General features: G+C 42.3%; 2 protein-coding genes across 14 annotated transcripts in view; one reads left to right on the forward strand and one right to left on the reverse strand.

Moving 5' to 3' along the window:
• ANKRD6 (ankyrin repeat domain 6) overlaps positions 1 to 17,268 on the forward strand; it is an 80,824-nt gene extending 63,556 nt beyond the window's left edge. For 7 of the 13 annotated variants that reach the window (XM_045057838.1, XM_045057837.1, XM_045057840.1 and 4 more), the window contains 8 exons: positions 1,249 to 1,452; positions 2,779 to 2,913; positions 3,226 to 3,411; positions 3,875 to 4,027; positions 10,727 to 10,855; positions 11,565 to 11,678; positions 12,454 to 12,580; positions 13,938 to 17,268. In XM_045057838.1, coding sequence (XP_044913773.1) covers positions 1,249 to 1,452; positions 2,779 to 2,913; positions 3,226 to 3,411; positions 3,875 to 4,027; positions 10,727 to 10,855; positions 11,565 to 11,678; positions 12,454 to 12,580; positions 13,938 to 14,509 — 1,620 coding nt within the window. In that variant the 3' untranslated portion in view covers positions 14,510 to 17,268. The remainder of the gene's footprint in view (positions 1 to 1,248; positions 1,453 to 2,778; positions 2,914 to 3,225; positions 3,412 to 3,874; positions 4,028 to 10,726; positions 10,856 to 11,564; positions 11,679 to 12,453; positions 12,581 to 13,937) is intronic. The other 6 variants (XM_023254179.2, XM_019830951.2, XM_045057839.1 and 3 more) reach the window with 5 other exon arrangements.
• Positions 17,269 to 20,724: 3,456 nt separating this feature from the next.
• LYRM2 (LYR motif containing 2) lies at positions 20,725 to 22,163 on the reverse strand. The gene is made up of 3 exons (XM_003986376.5): positions 22,049 to 22,163; positions 21,283 to 21,423; positions 20,725 to 20,841 (listed from the first exon to the last, which is right to left on the reverse strand). The coding sequence occupies exons 1-3, from the start codon at positions 22,091 to 22,093 to the stop codon at positions 20,761 to 20,763; spliced, it is 267 nt and encodes an 88-aa protein (XP_003986425.1). The 5' UTR covers positions 22,094 to 22,163; the 3' UTR covers positions 20,725 to 20,760.
• Position 22,164: the final 1 nt, after the last annotated feature.

Here is a 22,164-nt window from a genome sequence, read left to right on the forward strand (position 1 = left end):
GGAAAGACGGAGGGCTGCCCTCTACTTCTGCACGTGACCCACTGGGGTGTCGTGTGCAGCTTCTGGTAAATACTGCTGTACAATCAGTGAGAGGGAAAAAGCCGACATTGTTACGCTGTCATGAAAATAATTTTAGTTTCGTGGACCCGGGGTTCCCTGGACACTTTCAGAGCTGTTGGCTTAGAGGATGAGAATACAATTTAAAAATCTGGTTTAGCCACAGGCAGATGTCGTCAGGAATTCTCCATTTAGATTGTACCGCTGTCCATAGAGGTTCTTCTTGTCATACGATGTCACTTGAATTTAATGAACACAAGAAAGTTGAACATTTAGATGAAAGCACTATGCTGAACTTCAGAGAACCCTTCTCTATCTACAGATGAAGACCATAAAATGTTTTATTGCAAAAAAATTAGAACTTGAAGAAGTGTTTTCCCTTTCTGGACCTCCTTGGTGAAAGGGAGTGACTCTGGGGCTGGAAGTAAAAGGCCATGGGTTGAAAGCTTCTGCCAGCTCAAAGCTCTGTACTCTGGTTAAACTTCCTCTGGCCAATTAAGCAACTCGAGGGGCCAAGGCAGGAGGGAGGCACCTAACAGTGCCTGAAAGTGCAGGGTATGCCAGCCACTTGCTTTGTCTTGGTTAATTCCGCTAACTCCCCGTATTTACAGAATACAGAAAGGGCAAATAACTTGCCGGAAGATCCTACAGCTAGCTGCTGCTGAATTCCAAAATCGGGCTATCGGACCCCATGTCTACTTGCCTGTGTCTGTTCCACCTTCCTGCCCTCTCGGGCAGGCCAAATGCTTCCTTTTGGGGACCAGATTCCTGCCCCATGGTTGGTACCATGGTTCACAGATGAACCTCAGTGTTTGAAGCAAACTAAAAACTGACTTGAATACAGTTTGGTCAAGAGAAAATATGATGGGCTAGTTCAGGTCCAGCGTACCAAGATAGCGAGACACTGCCTGGCGTGGGGCCGCTGTGTTGTGCGAGCCCAGGGGATGCCGTTCCTATCCTCGTCTGTGAGTGGTGTTCCCTGGAGTTAAGCAGTGCACAGCCTGCACACCCCCCTATGGCGACCGTGGCCTGGCACACAAATGCCTATTGTTGTCCTCGACCATAAGCTCCTTGAGATCGGGGACCATGTCCTACTTCCTTCTGGGCTCCTACAGAGCCCAGCACAAGACCTCGGTGCCCAGCAGGCAGGCAGAGATGCGTGTTTGATGTGATTGCTTGGTCTCTCCCTAGGCTGGAAGTTCCACTAGATCAGAGCACCAGGTCCAAGGACAATGCTGTCACGACGCTGCACACACCGTGGTTTGTAACCATGCCTCTTGCCTCCTTCAGGTCTTGCGCTTCAGTCGTGGGCGAAGCCTGAGGAAAAAGAGAGAGAGGCTCAAGGAAGAGAGGAGAGCTCAGTCTGTGCCAAGAGATGAGGTGGCACAAAGCAAGGTGGGGGGTAGCTCTCCCGCCCCTCCCAAACGTCACCCCCTTACAGAGGGTGGGAAACAGTTTGGCTGTTCCTTCTGGGTTCATCTGGCAGCGGCCGTGCCCGCCTCTGTCTCTCCTTTCCGCTGGTTCTTCAAACTGTTGTCCGTGTTTTCCCTTTGGTTTCATGTCCTCCACTCCTCCAGGATTTCAGATCGTGTGCCTGTGTTGCCAGTCTTTCTCGGCATCCTTGTCTGGGCATAGTTTCTAGCCCCATGTGTCTGTGGCCTCATCACTACTGTGTGGACAGCACTGCCTCTAATGCTGGGCCCTTAATGGTATATAGGGCAGTGATTTTCAAAATGTAGTGTCCACTGTGCCATCTGGGACCTTGTTAGAAACAGAGTTGGGGGCCTCACCTCAGACCCACTGGATCAGAAACTCTGGGAGGGGGCCCAGCAATCTGTTCGAACAAGCCCTTCAGGTGATTCTGGTGTGGACTAAAGTTTGACAACCAGTGGCCTGGGTCGCTTCTTCTCTTTCGGCTTGGGGAATGGATTGAGGCTGCACTAGCCCATGTGATTCCTCTGTTGCAAATTTAGAAAAAGATGCCCCGCGGGCAGCCCAGCCCTGCTCAGGGTGCATAAGGCGAAGAGAGCCAGAGCCGGATTTCAGCTCCCTCTGCTAGGTGCCTTTGTGCAGTGAACAGCTTGCACAACTGGAACGAACCATGCCTTTCAGCTCTCGCAGGAAGAAAAAGACTAGGATATAAAGACAACTTTTGGCACACAAAATTTTATACCGAGTGCTTATTGTTCTATTTCAAAATCCTCTTATCAGTTTTCAGGGTTAAGGCATTGTAACTCTGATTAAGTTCCTGTGGGTGAATTGTACATATTGATTTGTAGAAGTTCTTATAAGGACTAGAAATGTGATGTTTTCATTTCAGGGGGTTCTCCTACTCCATTATGAATTGTGAAGTCCAAGTTCAAAGAATAAATGGTTTTTTTGGTTGTTGTTGCTGTGGTTGAAATGCAAAAAAAATTAAAAATTTCTAATGCTGAGCTGTTTGTGGTAGCTTCCGGAAGCTCTGTTTACCAAGAATTAGACCCAAGACTCTGTTTACCTTGGCACCTAATGAAGTAAAAGCAAAATATTCAACCAACTGGGAAAGTCCTACATGTTCAGTTGAGACCACCAAGCAGTGTTCCCTCTTTGTCATCAGCTAAGGTTCCTGTGGGTCCTTTAGTGGATGCAATCTTGCAAACAGAATTTTACACCATTACAGAAGAAGGCAGAGGGGGCAATTAGAACTGGTTTCTGGGCACTTCTTTTTCCCCCCCTCTGTAGGGAAGTGTCTCCGCAGGAGACACCCCCAGCAGTGAACAGGCTGCACCCAGAAAAGAAGAGGCCAGAGAAGATGTCCTGTCCGCCTCCCCAGAGCCCAAGGCGAAGGACAACAGGCAGAGAAAGTCAAGGCCCAAGGTCAGGAGGCACGTGAAGGCAGCCAAGGGAGGGCTGGGAGGCAGGTTGGCCAAGGGCCCTGGGATCGCGTCATGCCCAGTAGCTAAAATGCCACTGGACTTGGCTTGCTGGTTTGGAGCCAGAGCACGAAAATTAAATCTGGGTAACTTCAAACACAAGGTTAATGCGTTGATCTATTTCTTTGGACATGCGGTGCTTACAGTGGAGTGCCGTGAGACAAAGCAAGACGAGGGTGAGATGGGAGCCGTTGGATGGGGGCCAGTCTTGCCCATGTCACAGTGCTCAGGGGTATTGTTGCTTCCTCTCCCACAGGCGTCAGCATTTTCTGACCCCACTCCACCAGCAGACCAACAGCCTGGACACCAGAAGAACTTGCATGCTCACAGTCACCCTAAAAAGAGGCCCAGGCACCGATGTTCACCGCCACCCCCTCCCCATGAGTTCAGAGCGTACCAGCTCTACACGCTGTACCGGGGCAAGGACGGGAAGGTGATGCAGGTACTTCATGAGCCCTGTCTGGTCATAGGACCGTAGGCCTTAAGCAAGGCTGTCTGTTTAACACTATTCCTGGGGGCTAATATCCGCTTGCAGTGTTGACTTGGGAAGGCAATGAGCTTTGAAGATAAACCAGATGTCCCTCCCTACACTGCAGATACACCGCTGCTGCCGAGGCCCAGGCAAACGGGTAGTTACAAACCTTTGTGCACCATCCTTAAGTGACTAGGTAATCTTGAGGCTCCAGAGCAGATAAAAGCCACAAGGATTGGGACCGTGTCTTACCCTCTCTGAAGCTTCTCAGTGCCTGTTGGACCCACAGCTTGGCCCATTGGACATCCCAAAGTTATGCTTCCTCCATCATCTGTATCCCCCTGGCATACTGACTGGCACTGGATGGGCGCTCAAAACCAGTTTGTTGGAGGAGGGAATGAGTGGATTGACTCCTTTATTGTTCCCCTGTTAGGCACCAATAAATGGTTGTAGATGTGAACCCCTAATCAACAAGCTGGAGAACCAGTTGGAGGCAGCTGTGGAGGAGATCCGAGCAGAGCTGGGTTCGGTTCAGGATAAAATGAACACAAAGCTGGGGCATATGGAGAACAAAACCCAGCACCAGGTCAGTGAGTTGCCCTCCCCCCCCACAACCCCCCCATGGCCAGATGTTCTGTCAGGAAATGAAATCAGAAGCTGCCCACACTGAGCACCCTTTGTATTTTGCAGACCGAGCTGAGTACCTCGGGTGGACTCTCAGGGAAGAGGCTTATGTGATTTCTTCCAAGCGCATTTATTCAAAGTTTTTAAGAACCTGCTTAAATTGCTTCTGATTATAAAAATGATATATACCTATTACAGAGCATTTTCTTTAAATATGAAATTTAGAAAGGAAAAGAAATCCCCTACAAGCCCACCACAGTGAGAAGTCACTACTAACATTTGGGTTTATTCTCTTCCAGTCTCTTTATGTTTGTATCCTGGCCCCTTTCCCACTGCACACACAATCAGAACAATCCTGTCTATAGGTGTCTTTATTTTGAAAATTTTCAAAGCAGAGAAACCGTGAAACAGTGCAATGAAAGCATGTCTACTCTCCACCCAGACTCAACCATTTGTTAATATGTTGCCACATTTGTTTTGTGTCTCTCACATGCACCTGTCTTTCTCTTGAATCCTTTGAGATTTAGTTGGAGCCTGTCCTGACTTCTCACCTCTAAATACTTCGGAGCGCATCTTGACGAAGAATAAGGACTTTCTCCTTTGTAGCACAATCCGTTATCATGTATGAGAAAATTAACAATGATTGCATCATATCCAGTCCGTATTGCGATTTATTCCGTTCTTCCAAAATGTTTTCTTATAGCTTGTTTTTGTTTTAAATTCCAGCTCAGAATCCAGTGATTCTTTTGTGCATCTGGGTTATGTCTCTCTGGTTTCTTTTCATCTACAACAGGCTGATTCCTTCTTCCATCTTTTTCTTTATTCCTAGGATATTATCTTTTTAAAAAGTCTAGGCCAGTTGTTATATAGGATGTTCAACATTCTAGACGTGTCTGATAGGCTCTTCGTGGTATTATTTAACTTGTTCTGTCTCTGTATCTCTGTGAACTGAAAGTTAGGTCTAGAGCAGTGGGTCTCAAAGGTGTCATCCCTGGACCAGTAGCATCAGCATTATCTGGGAGCTGTGGAGGCAAAAATGACAATTCTTGGGCCTCATTCCAGATCTACTGAACTTAATTGTGAATAAACCTCTGGGGATGGGGTCTAGCCACCTGTGTTTGAACAAGACCTCCAAGTTTGAGAACCACTAGTGTCTAGATGCTTATTTCAGTTCAGATTAAGTATTTTTGGCAAGAAAATGTCATAGTTAATGGCATAAACTTCAAATTATGTCACATCAGGAGGCACATAATGCCAGGATGTCTCCTTATTAATGATAAGTTTGATTACTTGGCTAAGTGAGTAACCACCATCTCTCTCCATCAAAGAATATATTTTCTCTTTGTAATCAGAAATGTATGGTGGATATAGATTTTTAAGTACAAAAGACACTTTTAAAAATGTATAAGCTAGCCTATTAGGAAAAAATCCACATTACAGAAATATGAAATATAGCAATACATTCCAGAGATACCTTCCATTCCTGGTTTTGTGTATTTTCCCATAGATTTTCTCTTTTATAGATAGTACTTATATAGTTACCACTTTAAAACAAAAATGGAAAAAAACTATGCTGTGTTTTTTCCTCTTCAGCTTTTTTTTTTAATGTTTATTTTTGAGAGAGAGACACAGAGCACGAGTGGGGGAAGGGCAGAGAGGGAGGGAGACACAGAATCTGAAGCAGGCTCCAGGCTCTGAGCTGTCAGCACAGAGCCCGACGCGGGGCTCGAACTCACAGACCGTGAGATCATGACCTCTGCTGAAGTTGGACACTTAACCCACTGAGCCACCGAGGCGCCCCTCTTCCTCAGCTTTTTAATTGAAGTAAAGTTGACACAGGTTACACTACATTAGTTTCAGGTGTACAACATAATGATTGCACAAGTCCACATGTTCTGCCGTGCTCACCACCAAGTGTGGTTACCATCTGTTACCTTTCACCCCGTGACTTCTTCATTCCGTAACTGGAGACCTGTACCTCCCACTTCCCTTCACCCACTTTGCTCATCCCCCCACCCCTTCTTTGGCAACTACCAGAGGAGTTCATACTTTGTTTCTGCTTTTTTTGTTCATTTGTTTTTAGATTCCATATAAGTGAAATTCTATGGTATTTGTCTCTCTGTCTGCCTTATTTCACTTAGGAAAATGCCCTCTGGGTCTGTCCATGCTGTCACAAATGGCAATATATATATTTTTTAAGATTTACCATTTTATTTTATTTTAAAGTTTATTTATTTTGAGAGAGAGCATGAGTAGGGTAGGGGCAGAGAGAGAGTGGGAGAGAGAATCCCAAGCAAACTCTGCACTGTCAGTGTGGAGCCCAGGGTGGGCCTTGAACTCATGAACCATGAGATGATGACCTGAGCTGAAACCAAGAGTCTGACGTTTAACCAACTGAACCACCCAGGGTGCCCTGCAAGGTATTCTTTTTTATGGCTGAGTAATACTTCATTGTGTGTGTGTGCGTGTGTGTGTGTGTGTGTGTGGACACACACACTATATCTTATCCACTCATCTTATCAATGGACACTTGGGTTGCTCCTATATCTTGGCTACTATAAATAGTACTATAATAAGAATAGGAATGCATCTGTTTTTCCGAGTTAGTGTTTTTGTTTTCTTCAGGTAAATACCCAGTAGTGGAATTATTGGATCAAAAATGGTAGTTCTATTTTTAATTTTTGAGGAACCTCCATATTGTTTTCCACAGTGATTTTTATCAATTTACATTCCCACCAACAGTGCACGAGGGTTCCTTCTTCTCCACATCCTTGCCAACACTTACTTCTTTTTGATACTGGCTGTTCTGACTGGTGTGAGGCGGTATCTCATGGTTTTGATTTGCATTTCCCTTATTAGTGTTGTTGAGCATCTTTCATATGCCGTCTGCCATCTGTATGTTGTCTTTGGAAAAATGTCTGTTCAGGTCCCCTGCCTATTTTTAAATCAAATTGTTGAGGGTAGAGTTGTATAAGTTCTTTATATATTTCGGTTATAAACCCCTTATTGTATATATCACTTGCAAATATCTTCTCCCATTCAGTAGGTTGCCTTTTCATTTCGTTGATGATTTCCTTCATGTGCAAAAGCTTTATATTTTGGTGTAATCCCAGTAAAGTTATTTTTGCTTTTGTTCCTTTGCCTGAGGAGACCTATCTAGAAAAATGTTGCTAAGGCTGATGTCAAAGAGATTACTGCCTATATTTTCGCCTAGATGTTTTTTGAGTTCAGGTCTCGCATTTAGGTCTTTAATCCATTTAAACTCATTTTTGCGTATGGTATAAGAAAGTGGTGTGGTTTTTCTTTTGCATGTAGCTGTGTAGTTTTCCCTGCACCGTTAATTAAAGAGACTGTCTTGGGGGCACCTGGGTGGCTCGGTTGGTTGGGGTCTGATTTGGGCTCAGGTCATGATCTTGAGGTTTGTGGGTTTGAGAACCACATCGGGTTCTTTGCTGACAGCTCAGAACCTGGGGCCTGCTTCGGATTCTGTGTCTCCCTCTCTCTGTCTCTCCTCTGCTTGCGCACACAAGTGCTCTCACTCTGTCTCAAAAATAAATATTAAAAATGAACAAATATTAAAAAATTTTTTAAATTTTAATTAAAAAAATTTTTTTAATGTTTGTTTTTGAGAGAGTGATAGAGTGTGAGCAGCAAGGGGCAGAGAGAGAGGGAGACACAGAATCCTAAGCAGGCTCCAGGTTCCAAGCTGTCAGCCCAGAGCCCGATGCGGGGCTTGAACTCACAAACTGCGAGATCATGACCTGAGCTGAAGTCGGATGCTCAATCCACTGAGCCACCCAGGCACCCCTAAAAACAATTTTTTTTAAAGAAACTATCTTTTTCCTTCCATATATTTCTGCCTCTTGTGTTGTAGATTGACCATATAAGTGTGGGTTTATATCTTGGCTCTCTGTTTATTGATCTAGGTGTCTGTTTTTGTGCCAGTGCCATATTTTATTATAGCTCTGTAGTATATTTTTAAATCTCGGATTGTGAAACTGCCAGCCTTGTCTTCTTTCTCAAGATTGCTTTAGCTATGTGGGGTCTTCTGTAGTTCCAGACAAATTTTAGGATTATACTAGTTCTGTGAAAAATGCTGTTGGGGGCGCCTGGGTGGCTCAGTCGGTTGAGCGTCCGACTTCGCTCAGGTCACGATCTCACGGTCCGTGAGTTCGAGCCCCGCATCAGGCTCTGTGCCGACAGCTCAGAGCCTGGAGCCTGCTTCAGATTCTGTGTCTCCCTCTCTCTCTGGCCCTCCCCCCATTCATGCTCTGTCTCTCTCTGTCTCAAAAATAAATAAATGTTAAAAACAAAAAAAATTTTAAAAAGAAAAATGCTGTTGGTATTTTGATAGGGATTGCATTGAATCTGTAGATTGCTTTGCATAGTGTGGACATTTTAAAATATTGAGTTTCTAATCCATGAGCATGGAGTATCTTTCCATTTGTGTTGTCTTTAATTCTTTCATCAGTGCTTTATATTTTCAGAGTATAGGTCTTTCACCTTCTGGGTTAAGTTTATTCCTAGGTATTTTATTCTTTTTGGTGCAAGTGTAAATGGAATGGTTTTCTTAATTTCTCTTTCTACTACTTCATTATTGGTATATAGAAATGCAACAGATTTCTGTATATTAATTTTGTATCCTGCAACTTTACTGAATTCATGTATTCTAATAGGTTTGTGGTAGAGGCTTTAGGGCTTCCTATGTATAGTATCATGTCAACTGCAAACAGTGACAGTTTTACTTCTTCCTTACCAATTTGGATACCTTTTATTTGTCTGATTGCTGTGGCTAAAACTTCTAGTACTATGTTGGATAAAAGTGGTGAGAGTAGACATCCTTTTCTTGTTCCTGATCTTAGGAAAAAAGCTCAGGTGTTTTGTTTTGTTTTGTTTTGTTTGTTTGTTTTTACCATTGAGTATGATGTAAGCTGTCAGTTTGTCATATATGGCTTTTATTATTTTGAGGTGTGTTCCCTTTAAACCCACTCTTTTGAGAGTTTTTATCATGAACAGGTGTTGAACTTTGTCAAATGCTTTTTCTGCATCTAATGAGATGATTATAGAATTTTTATTCATTTTGTTAATGTGGTGTATCATACTGACTTGTGGATATTGAACCATCCTTTCATCCCCAGAATAAATCCCACTTGATTGTGGTGATTGATCATTTTGAAGTATTGTTGAAGTTTGCTAATATTTTGTTGAGGTTTTTTTGTATCTATGTTCATAAGAGATATTGATCTGTAATTTTCTTTTTTGGGGGCATCTTTATCTGGTTTTGGTATCAAGATAATGCTGGCCATATAGAATGTATTTGAAAGGTTTCCATCATCTTCTGTTTTTTGGAACAGTTTGGAAAGACTAGGTATTAACTCTAATTAAATTGGTATAGATTTGGTGTGTCTGTGGAGGAGAGGATTAGCGAGTCTTCCTACCTAGCTATCTTGGACGCAAAGAGCCTTGGTCATCTTTGTAGCTTACATTGAAATTAAGTAATATGTCTTAGGTGTGTTGTTTCAATATGCTGTTTAATGGCGATGTACTGTTCTGGGTATGGAGTTACACATATAATTTGTTTTTTGTCTAGTATGTGGTTTATTTACTTATTTATTTATTTTTACCTCCAGTATAGTTAACATACAGTGTTATATTTCAGGTGTACGATATAGTGATTCAACAGTTCCATACATCACCCAGTGCTCATCACAAGTTCATTCCTTAACCCCCCTCACCTATTTCACCCATCCCCACACCCACCTCCCTAAATTACACATATTTTTACTTCCAGATTTTTTCACTTAATTTGATATCCCAAGCATTTTTCTATGTCTTCCTTTTTGTTAGACTTTAAAGTTGCTTATAGTTCTTACTCTTATAAATAATGCTATGATGAACACTTATGTGTATAAACATTTGCTTCTCAAGTTATTTGCTCCTTTTTAGGATAATTGGGTCCGTAGTTAAGATGTTTAAATCTCTTCATAAATATTAATAATCTACTAAATAAAAAGGTTGTATGAATTTACATCCTACAGGTAGGATAGGATAGAAGTCGAGTCTCTGTCTCAAACCTTTGCCATCACTAATGTTATTTTTAAAGCTTATGCCAAATCGTTTAATTTTTACTTCCTTGTTTGTTGGTGAGGTAGAATGCTTTAGGTTTATTTGCTATTTGCCCTTCATGGAAAGCGCATTTAAGAACTCTTTTCCTAGTGCCATAGTATATTAGTTAAGACTGTTTTGTAAATAAAACCCACTTCAGCTGGCCTAAGCCCAGTGAGGAGTGTACTAGATGAGTGCTGGACCAACCATCTCAAGGACCTTGCTTCAGTTCAAGGAGGGTGACAGATGGGTGTGTAAAACTTTAGTCCTAATTCCCAGTTCTAGGTGAAGGACTCTGGCATGGGCTCTGGTGCGGCGTGGAGTCTGGTGTCCATGCCTGAAGCAATCAGCTGTGCCCCAGAACAAAGCTGTATGTCAACACAGTTGCTCTTGACAGAGGATAAGGACGTGGGTGGAGTAGGCCAATCCTAGAAAACAGGAGAGCAGCTCACAGAAAAAACACGAGGGCTGAAGAAACAAAACAGAAGGTGCTCACCACATCTCCAGAACTGCTGCTGCTTTTTTGATTTTTGAACATCATGTGTGTCCCTGACAGGAGAAGAGCTCACCTGTGAGCCCTCCTCACATCTCCAGAACTGGCCCTTCTTTGTGTTTGTGTTTTGGACATCTGATTGTGGAACAACCCTTGTGGAGCTGGCCCCTGCTGACAAAGTCTCTCTCCCTGGTATGGACCTTGTCAAAGCAGTGAAAGTTTGGCTTTCCTGGGTGTAGGGTCCTAATGGGAAATATCAAGATAAGGGGGGGGGGGATCCAGGAGGGCGTGACTGAAAAGTGACCATCATTGGTTCTCTGGAGCACTCCTCTTGTACTCCCTCCTCACCCTTCTTCACACTTGCTTTGATTTGATTACTTTCAGTGAAGCACTGAGGGGATGTATTCACTAGGAACACTGGGTAAAAGCCCTGAGCATTCTGCTTCTTTTGCTATCTCATGGGCAGCTACTAACATTTTAAGGGCTTGGAGGGGTGTTAAAAATTAATTGAAAAGGGTAATGAAAATAATGAACAGCTCCATACTTCTAGAAATAGTTTTCCTTTCAATAATAGTCTTGGAAATAATGTTGTAAGACCTACAAAAATCCTTCTATGCACAAGGTCTGCATTGGCTCAAGTTGTATATTTACCATGTTCAGTCTTTTCAACCCCTTAGGAGGTAAACAATAAGAAAGAGGCCTTGGCTTATACAAAAACATGCTCAGGGATTGTGAAAAGCCAGGAGTTGGATGCATACTGGATGAAACTAGAATAAAAGAAGTTGAGGTTTGCCTCTGTTTTCACTGGTCCCTGCTGGTCCCCCAGAGCCCCAGAGGTCAAGAGACCAGGGCCCATCCTTAGATCATCTCCATCCTCTGCTTTTTGCTCATTGAATCCTAGATGCGTGTTCTGGACAAGCTGATGGTTGAGCGGCTGTCAGCAGAGAGAACAGAGTGCCTGAACCGCCTGCAACAGCATTCAGATACAGAGAAGCATGAGGGGGAGAGACGACAGGTGAGAGCCAGGATCTGCCCTTAACTGGGGATTTACCACACTGAAAAACTGAGTTAAGACTCAGACCCATCACTGAAAACCCAGAGGCCAAGAACCCCTAATAGCATTCTTACTACATAGTGTGTCCTTCTTTTCTAACTCTGAAATGAAGTTAATAGGAAAGAGCATGTAATTCAGTTCATTTGTTGCTGAATATTCTGGTAATAGGTGGAGACAGAAGTTAATGGAACACACTGGGAAAATGTGGTCTCTGCCTTGAATCATTTCTATGTATTGTACATTTGCTGGGTATTGCTCTGTAGTTGAACAAGATTTGGTTCCTGCCCTTGGAGTTTGTGGTCTACCCGAGACAACAGACATAAAATGAGTATTTTTTGAGTGTGTGAGAATTTATGCTCCTAAGCGGCCATTCTTGATTTGTAAGATTTGGGAAGCTTTGGGTGTTCAAGGTAGCTCTGAGTCCCTCAATGAAGATTATAGAAACTATCACCATTGGTGCTATGTCCATCCTGGTCTACAGAGGGCAAGCAGAGAAGGCTGTGTGGCCTGTGGGAAGGGACGGGGAGGTAGTTCACAACGTTTAGGCTGGTCAAGATGGTATCTCGAACTATCATAATTGAAAAACCCACTCTTGGTGGTTTACTTCATAACCATGGATCCAATTCATCTGGTGTGTGTTGTTTTTTGTTTGTTTGTTTTTTGGTTTTTTGGGGTTTTTTTTTTGTTTTGTTTTGTTTTGTTTTTTTTGCTGTCATTCGTTTGTTTTTCTTTTTAGATGTCATTGGTTGACGAATTAAAAACCTGGTGCATGTTAAAGATTCAGAATCTGGAGCTGAAACTTTCTGGAGATTCTAGGGCCTCTAGGACCAAATCCACACCATCTACTTGCGAGTCGTCTACAGGTAACGCATGTGCAGAGAGAGCCATTCCATTCAAAGGTGGACCTAGGATAGGTCTGTGGAAAACACTGGATTGTAAATTCTGTAGGGGCAAGGACATATTTTGCTTACTGCTGTGTATTCAGTTTCCATATGGTGATAAAGCACTCCTAGTTAAGTGCTCAAGAATATTTGAGTAAAAGAACATAGAGTAAAAGGATTGTTGACTGGTGACAGCAGTGTTTGAGGTACGATGTTGATGGTGTCAGAGTGGGCCCCAAAGATGAAGATTGATGAATGGACACTGGTCTTCTCAGCAGGTCTCTTGCTGTGGCCCTTGTTCTTCCTTCTCCTTTCTTCTCTTTGATCAGCCTTTTGCCTTTGTCCAACTGTGGAAAACTTCCTTAAACAGCAGTTCGTGTATTAAAGCTGCCCCAGGTGCTAGATAACATGACGTTTCAGACAAAGCATCTTTTCATTAGCCACAGTGATTATACTCCATGATGATAATTTTGAGGATAATCAGAGCCTTTGTAATTAGGCCTCCATGGGGGATTTTCATGTCAAGTATGTTCTGTTACCATAGACCATCTCTGGAACTGTGGTAACATTGGAGAAATCCTGGGCAAATTTTTCATGATCGGTCTAGTTATGGAGCTTGGCTGGAGCTCTGGGTATGGAGAATATGACCACCTCTCCAAATTGGAGCTTGGGTGAAGCAACTACTAACTGGGCCTATGGTGTGGAAAAGGCCCAGAAATTAGGGAATGGGTATGGGGGTGTGTGTGTGTGTATATAATTTTAATGTTTTTATTTATTTTTGAGACAGAGAGCATGAGCAGGGGAGGGGCAGAGAGAGAGAGAGGGAGACACAGAATCTGAAGCAGCTCCAGGCTCCGAGCTGTCAGTACAGAGCCCGACGCAGGGCTCAAACTCACAGACTGTGAAATCATGACCTGAGCTGAAGTCGGTTGCTCAACCGACTGAGCCACCCAGGCGCCCCAGGGAATGGGTATATTTATTTCCCTCAGTATATGCCCAGTTCTGTTTGGGAGACACTTGGTGAGCTGTCATCCTTAGCAATCACAAAATGGTACCCAGAGCCTTTTAATGAAACTGGCTAAAGGAAAGGCCAGCAGCTGCTTTTGGCTTAGATGCCACCAGTGTGGTTAACATCATTACCCATGAAAGCCCTGACAAGCCAAAATGATGACCAGGGGCAAGTGGAAGGGAAGGGCAGAGCAGAAGCTGCACATGGTGGTTGGCGATTGAGAAGGCCTGATGGTTTATGGGATTATCAGGACTCTCAAACGCCAGCCCATAGCCACATGACTGTGTGAACGTGGATTTACTCTGAGTTGTGTTTTCCTTCTGCAACTAGGCGTGGATCAGTCCGTGGCCACTGCAGGTCCGGTAGCGGCTTCTGACAGTTCTCCTCAGGTGGTTAGGCCCAAGGAAAAGGCCTTCAACTCCACTGCTACCCACAGACTACAGCAGGAGCTGTCTTCCTCAGACTGTACCGCGTCCCGACTGAGGAATGTCAAGGTCCAGACAGCCTTGCTACCCTTGAAAGAGGCGGCCAAGTGTGATCAGCAGGCTGGGCCCTGTGTTGACAGAGGCACCCAAACCAAGAAGTCTGGGAAAAGTGGGCAGACGAGGCATCGGCCCCAGCACCCGGCACCCGGCACCGCCGGTGGGCAGCCGCCCCCGGCAGCGGGCAGTGAGCAGACTGCCTCTCATGTTCGAGACACCTCCCAGGCTCTGGAGATTACCCAGTATTTTTTTGAGGCTGTTTCTACCCAGATGGAAAAGTGGTATGAGAGGAAGATTGAAGAAGCCCGAAGCCAAGCCAGTCAGAAAGCCCAGCAAGACAAGGCCACCCTGAAGGAACATATTAAAAGTTTAGAAGAAGAACTTGCTAAACTAAGGACTAAAGTGCAGAAGGAAAATTAGAATCTGGGAAGTGGCCTGAGAAGGGCTTCTTGATGATTCCTGCTTTTGCATCTATAGAACAGCTGTGCCCAAGATGTCCATTCTTGTGCACGTAGCAGACTTGCCTTTAAAAACAAAAAGTCAAATTGCTGAAATGTGCCAGGCACACGCTTTCCTGCGCCCTGAAGTCATGAAACTTCAACAGTGACCACCAAAGCCAGGGGAAGCTTGCTTTGTGTTAGGTTTCATTGCAAACCTAAAACCTCGGTCTGGGTTCATCTGAGGTTCAAAAGCTCAGATTAAGTGAGCCACGCTAAGAAACGGAAAGATGTGTAAAGCCTAAAGCCTAAAATTCAGGATGTGTGAAATAACATAAATCAAAAGGAAGAAAAATTAATCCCTTGTGAACTTTAGTCATTCATGTGAGCACTCCTGTGGTGCCCAGATGAGAGCATCTTTCTGTACGAGCTATGGCTGAGATGCGCTGAATCCTCTCTTGAATTCCTAATTCTTAAAGTGCTGACCTTTTAACCAGATGAAAACTTACCAAACTGATTTTGAGGAGAAAAAGATTTTCATGATGTCACTAGATCCAATATATGTTAAAGTATTTTGCAGTCAGAGGGTATTTAAATGATGAGTAATTGGCTACTAGCACTGGGAATATTTGTTAATAAACTCAGATGAGAAAGGTTCAAATCATTTGGTCATGATTTCTGTATTTTCAGTCAAAATACAGAAACACTACAGTTGATTAATCCTACCAATTTTAAAGCAGATTAATGGAAAAGCATTCACCTAACAATCACCTGAAACTTCTATAAGCTATCCATAATCAAACCCAGTTAACCAAGAGTACCTTTCTAAATTTGAGCTTCTCAGTCTACATTTTATAAAGAAATAAGGCTATTTCTTAAAAGTATTTTACTTCTAATTGTATACGGTCATTGATGAACCTCAGAAGTTACCCACTGCTTTGCAGTCTTTATGTCAAGGTAAAAATTGTCAACTCAGTCTAGACCCCACAATTCCCCATCTTGTGGAGCCCCAAGGATTTTCCTCTCCTCTGTGGAGTATATAAGTTGTAAAAGTAGCTTGGGTATGTTGAAACTTTGGATTTAGTTATCTTTTAAGCTTCTTGCCCCTTGATTATATTCATCTCCTCAAAATTCCATGTATGCAAAGAAATGTCAATTCTATTTCCATTAACCCCAGAACTGAGAAACTGTTGTCTCTAAGTTTGAATAAAATGTTGCTCACAGAGCCAAAGAAAAAATGATTTCCTGACATGGGAACACCCAGAAAAACAAAGTATGTTTTTAGTCCCTTTGTTCTTGCCTAACAAGCTCAGTTTTTGTTTTCTTAACAGTGACAATCTATAGATCTAGATGTAGGTCACCATTACACAACCTGGATAGGGAATCAATTTAATATTCTCCCAAGTTTATGTTCATGTGCGTGTTAGTCTTGTTCCTCAGCTACTGTTAAGAACGTCTGATTCTCCCCCAGAGGATCTTGTTGCACTGATAAATGTAGAGGTACTTTCCTTTTCTCATCTCCGTTCCTAATGCAGAACCACAGAATTGCAGAGCTAGATGGTACCTTCAGTTTTTAAAATCTTTCCCTTATCCAGCATCACTGAAATCTTCAGCTTTCCTCAATATACATCAGTTTCTTAAGAACTGCCAAATACTCAGAGAGGAAATCCTGAGATGTTCAGTAAGTTGTGGTCTAAGCAGGAGTTCTTTTCACTTACCAAAATAGCTGTTATCTCGAGGAGTATCCTTGTTGAGAAATGAAGACAAATTTTATCTAGACTACGGAGTGCTGTGGTAGGAAGTATTTTGATTATGCAACCCCTACTCATCAGAAGCGGGCAGCTTACCATTGTGAACTGGATATTTTTGCCAAAGTCACAGGGAAGAGACTAGGGAGGACTGAGAAGGGTCCAAGGCACCTAGTCTGACAGGTTACACGGATCTTTCTCTACTAGAACGGAAAACCAGTAGAGGTGAGGAAACAGGATCAGTCTGCCTCCTAACGCAGAGAGATGGCAGCATCTCAAGGCCACTGCAATAGCTTATTTTAAACAACTGGGTTTTTGTTCCTTAGTATTGTCAAAAACTCAACTATGGGTCTGATGTGTATTTTCCCTTTTTTCCCTTGTGCTATCTGCTAAAAGGAGCAAATGCCACAATAGTACTTTTCCAAAGAAGCAAAACTTATTGGCTGTCATGTGGGTTGTGTTTGAAACAGAGATTGGAGCTTTCAATAGCTATGGGGAAATGATGTAAGACACAGAAAAGTTGTATAATATTGCAGTGGGGTTTTTTGTTGGTGAATTATTGCATTGAATATAGTAAATATCTGTGATTAGGTTGAATATAGTTCTAATCATTTGACTTTGGGGGCCCAAAATAAAGGAAGTGATGTTTTCACATTTAAATCTTTTTTTTTTCAGTCAAGCGTTGATACTGCAGAGATATGTTGTCTTCTATTTAATATTTTTATTAATTTGAATTTGTCTCTTCCAAGCATTAAATATGGTTCTCAACACTATGGATATTGAAATCCTTATTTAAAAAATGCAAGTATGACTGCTTTGTTTAGTGTACATTTTCGTTTCTGTGGTTGACCAAATTTATGTTCCCAGAAAGAGTGCCTTCACCCAGCTACATCTTACCTTGTTTCTATAGAAGTGTGATTTCTGGTAAATACATTTGCCTCAAAGTAGAGGTCAGATGCACTGCATGAAAAATAAATGTTTCAGAAGCCCATAATATGGAAATACTTCTTAGTGCAAGCTTAAATGTTTTGCTTAGTATTTTCTAAAAGGTCAACAGTTTGAACAGAACAAAACCTCTTAATTGTGTGCAGGCAAAATAACATTTTTGACAAAACTGTTCATAAAAGCTAAATACATTTCTTCTTGTGATATAAAAGCCAAATCAATTAAATAAGATTTAAAGGCAAACAAAACTGACCTTTTAGAATACTTATGCGTAAGAAAAATTTTTGTTATTTTAAAGGGAAATATTCTTCTGTAATACTGTCAAAATACCATGACAATAAATGTTAACATTAAATCCATGAGACACCTAAGAAACAGCACAACACTTTTTCTAATGCAAAACAGAATGGGTAAAAAAGCGACATAGTAAACACAAATAGTAAATTTAATTCTGACAGAATTTCTTAAATGCCTGACTGAAGGAAGGAAACCGGCTGGGCGATTTCTAGTTGGGCAAAGTGACATCTGCTTTTGAGCCTGCTTGGACCTTAACTCTACGTAAGCTCAATTTTTTCCCACAGTAGACGTGAGCTGCGTCCCTCTGGCCACATTTTTCTTCCATAAAAGAGACAAGGTAGGTAAGTGTGGGTCTCCCCCCTCTCCTGCATGGCTGCTGGTGTGTCTACAATAATGCAAATACCAGGGAGAATGTTCTGCTTTCCTCAAACGTTCAAGCCCTTTGCTCTGCAGGCACATCCGCAGCAATGCCTGTGCCTTGGTTTTGAATTTCCTACGCGATGGCACACTTAAAAGGAGGAAATGACGTAGGGACAGTCAGTATGCAAATAGCCCTAGCCACTTCTCATGCTAGAATGCTTTTGTATTAAAAAAAGTATTTTTTTTAATATAAAGATTTGACTTACTGTAGTTCAAATACATAAACTGAACATCCAAACATCTGAAAATTAAACCTTAGGAACAAAACTTGAATACTCGCCAGAGTATGGTTGGGCTGCCTGGTCAGTTCAGTCAGTTAAGCGTCTCACTCTTGATTTTTGGCTCAGGTCATGATCTCATGGTTTGTGAGATTGAGCCCACTTTAGGCTCTGCACCGACAGTGTGCAGTGTGGGGCCTGCTTGGGATTCTCTCTCCCCCTCAGCCCCTCCCCTGCATGCACTCACTCTCTCTCAAATAAACAGTTTTTTTTTTGTTGTCGTTTTTTTAAGAGTATGGTTTATAGGGAATATCCAGAAAGGTAATTTGTTGTCTAATCTAGAACACTGATAAGGATGCTAAATGTGTTTCACCAGCAGTTCTAATCTGGCCAACATCTTAACGAGCATGGTTCCATATGTGAGAGGAGAAGTTGTTGTTTAGGCTAAGATTTATTTAGCGCTTAAGTCTTGTCATTATATAAGATTATAAAAATCCTAGCCTCTAGAAGATGAAAATTTGCAGTGTTTTGCCCAATTTAAACAATCAAAACAAACCCAAGTTAGATTTTCTTGGCATTTTTGCATCTTGCAAATTTAAACCACAAATGCACTTACATCTTTGACATACACCAGTGCTAGTAAAAACGTCACCCAGGTCACTGACTTCTACACCTCATAAAAGGATGATTTTTAGTGTCAAGATCTTGGATTTATTAGAGACAGCCTAACTTGAGTGTGTATATCATGCTGTACAAAGAAAAGTATTCTGTGTTTAGAAACTTCGCAAGTGCTTCTGGTTCATCACATGGCCTTGTGATAGGTTGACTAATGTGTACACCTATATACAAACCTGATAATTAGCTCATGCATTTTGAATTCAATTACCCTGTTGAAGAATGATTTTGTCTTGCAGGCTTTGAGGTTATGGAAGGGTCAGGTCCACCTGTAATAATGCAATAATGTAAGTCATTGACAAATGCCACTATCTGCTTCTCTTGCCTTTGGCACACAATCCAGTACTAGGTAACCATTCTGCAAAATTTTTCCTACATTTTCCAGGTGTTGGTCAGGTTCTTGCATTAATTTTTTAGATCTGTAAATGAACAGAGGTCAGTCTGCAGGACTGTCAATCCAGCCTCTTCCATAAGCTTTCACTAAACCGTGTTACACATTTTGGTCTCAAAATGTGCTCAGGTCAATTTCTTGTCTTCAAAGTATTCTTAAAACTCTTTCTCTTCCTGTCACTGGAGGAGAACCTAATGCACCAAGGATATTCCCTGATTCTTTTACTTCTTTCTTTGTGGATGCTAAGGTAATTGCATTAGTTTCATCCAGAAGTTGTCTCTTCTTTTTGGTTAAGTGCTTCAATATGTTCATGAGGCTTCTCTCTCTCCTCTTTCCAGCAAAGATCTAGATTCCCAGTGGTGACTTTTCGGAGAGTCCTCTGCTATGAGATCATAACACATCTGAAGAACCTACCTCAACAACCCTGAGGGGTAACACAGAAGGACTTTTTTCAAGAAAGGTCCAGGGTATCTCCTGAGGTCAGTATGCTTCCAATCATAAATCTCCTACTGCTTCTTAAAACAGCTTTATTGACTTATTTAATTGACGCATAGTACTGCTGTATATCAGTAAAAAAAAAAAAAAAAAAAAAAAAAAATCAGAAAAACCTAGCTTTGTTGAAGCAGAATTCACATACCATACATGCAAAATGTATGATTCGTTGGACTTGAGTATATTGAGTTGTGCATCTAACACCACAATCTAACTTTAGAGTGCTTTCATTACCCAGAACAGGAACCCCATATCCATTAAATTCCTCTCCAGGCTATCCACAGCCCTGAGCAACCACCTCTTTCTGCCTCTTTCAGACATTTCATGTAAATGGAATCCTACAATAAGTGATTTTCTGCGATTGGTCTCAGGGTTCATCCATGTGTAGCATGTATCAGTACTTAATTCCTTTTTATTACTAAATCTATAGGCATCATATTTATTCACTTATCGGTTGATGGGTATTGGGATTGCTTCTATTTTTTGGCTGGTATGAATGATGCTGCTGTGAATATTCCTGTACAAGTTTTTTTGTAGAAAGGTTTTCAGTTCTCTTGGTTACAGACCTAGGAACAGAACTGTCGAATTTACTCTCTTAAGCAGCTGACAGTCTGTTTTCCAAAGTGGCTGTGCCATTTTCTATTCCCACAGCAATGTGTGAGAGGTTCAATTTTCCTGTATCTCTACCACCATTTGTTATTATCTTTTTAATTAGTTATTTCAGCTGATATGGTAGTGTCTCAGTGTGGTTTAGACTTGCATTTCCCAGATAGTTAATGGTAGGGATCACCTTCTGCATTGACCACCTGTACTGGTTTTTGCTGCTTAAACTGCTGACATATCCAAAAACATTTTCAGAATACAAAGTATATTTTTCAGTGTTAAGGCAATTGTTCTGATGTGTTTTTCCTTGACATGCCATGCTCCATGTTCTGTATTTTCCCAAGTACTGTACAGTTTGACTTGGTGTTAGGCTGTCCATCATGGAGTCGAATCAGCTCAACAATATACATGGAGACTTTGAAAATCTTTCAGGATAATACTACAGTTAAGATTTTGCCAAAGCAAGTGTTTTTTCTAACTCCTTGAGCTGCATATTGCCTTGAGTAATCATCATCCGGATTGTATCCTGTAGAAGAAAGTGAAATCTGGTCATTGTTCTACCTGATTAAATAGAGCTGTACTTTATCATTTTATTTGTTAGTCAGGAACCAATACTGAGAATTGGAACTTCTGGGTATCAGGAAAGCTCCAAGCTGACAACTATGGGTGCACAGTGTCTGGCATGCTTTCAGATACCCTAGTCATCACACTTCCCAAACCATCAAGCTGGCCTATTTATAATCTTTTCAGGTGTGTATGTATGTCCAGTTAACAGGTGATGCTACTGTAGAGCAAAGATTAGGAGATTTTAAATATCACTGGGGTAGAAAAATAGTAACATTAAAAGCAATGACGAAGATATATCATCTCTGTGACATACTCCAAGATGTCTACTCATCTTTTAAAAAAAAAATGCCAATTAATACAAAATGGTCAGGGCCTGTCCTGCCTGTGATCTCTTTCTCACCTCTTCCGTGGCACCTTTGTTTCTTTTGAATTCTTCCCTTGCCCAGTCCTTCAGGTATTTGCGATCAGAATCATTTGGAACTTGCCGAATTGCTTGCAAAATCCTTCTGTAGAGAAGTAGAACTTGTTGCCTTCTCATGAACTGTAGAATGGAGGAGAAATGTCAATACAACTGCAAAACCTACAGCCGAGAGGGCTTTACTTTGGGAAACCAAACTAAACAGATGACTTTTCTTTGCCTTTTTCAAAACTGAGGACCAAAGAAAAACTTTTTCCTTTTCAGAAGAAGGCAAAAAGTTTGGGCTGTTTGCTTACTCCTTTGTCAAACCTAAGAATCTTTAACGTCAAAAGACGACCACTGGGCAGAAAAAGGGCTACCAGTTACTAAAACCTGTGATTACTGTAACAGCACTTTTTCTAAACCAATGCAGTTGTTAAAATCCTTTGGTAATCTCATTCTTTACAATAGCTCAGTACAACAGCCAGAGCAATCTTTCCCGTGGCCGAAGCGTCAAGAGATAGGCAGCGGGTTGGCGGGTGGCCCGCCGAATCCGTGGCCAGAGGTCAGCCCCCACCCCAGCCTCCGCAGCAGGAAGCCCCGCCCCAAGCCGGGCCAATCTCAGGGGGAGTGCACACCGGCTCAGAATTCCCCGTAGGGCTAAGCCGCCCCCGAGCCCCACTCTGCAGGGGGGTGTGGAGGGAGAGACGGATAATTGAAATCAGACCGTGGGAAGCTGCTCTAGAAGGCTCTCGAGAACAGGTGTTACCTGCTTTAGTGTTAGAGTCGCCGGGGGTAACCTGGAAGTAGCCATGTCCTCCGGGCAGCGTGGTTCCCCTACAGCTCCAATGCGCAGGAGCGGAAGTGGGGGCGTGGTCAGCAGGC

Source organism: Felis catus, chromosome B2, assembly GCF_018350175.1.
Source record: "Felis catus isolate Fca126 chromosome B2, F.catus_Fca126_mat1.0, whole genome shotgun sequence".
Lineage (NCBI taxonomy): Eukaryota > Metazoa > Chordata > Mammalia > Carnivora > Felidae > Felis > Felis catus.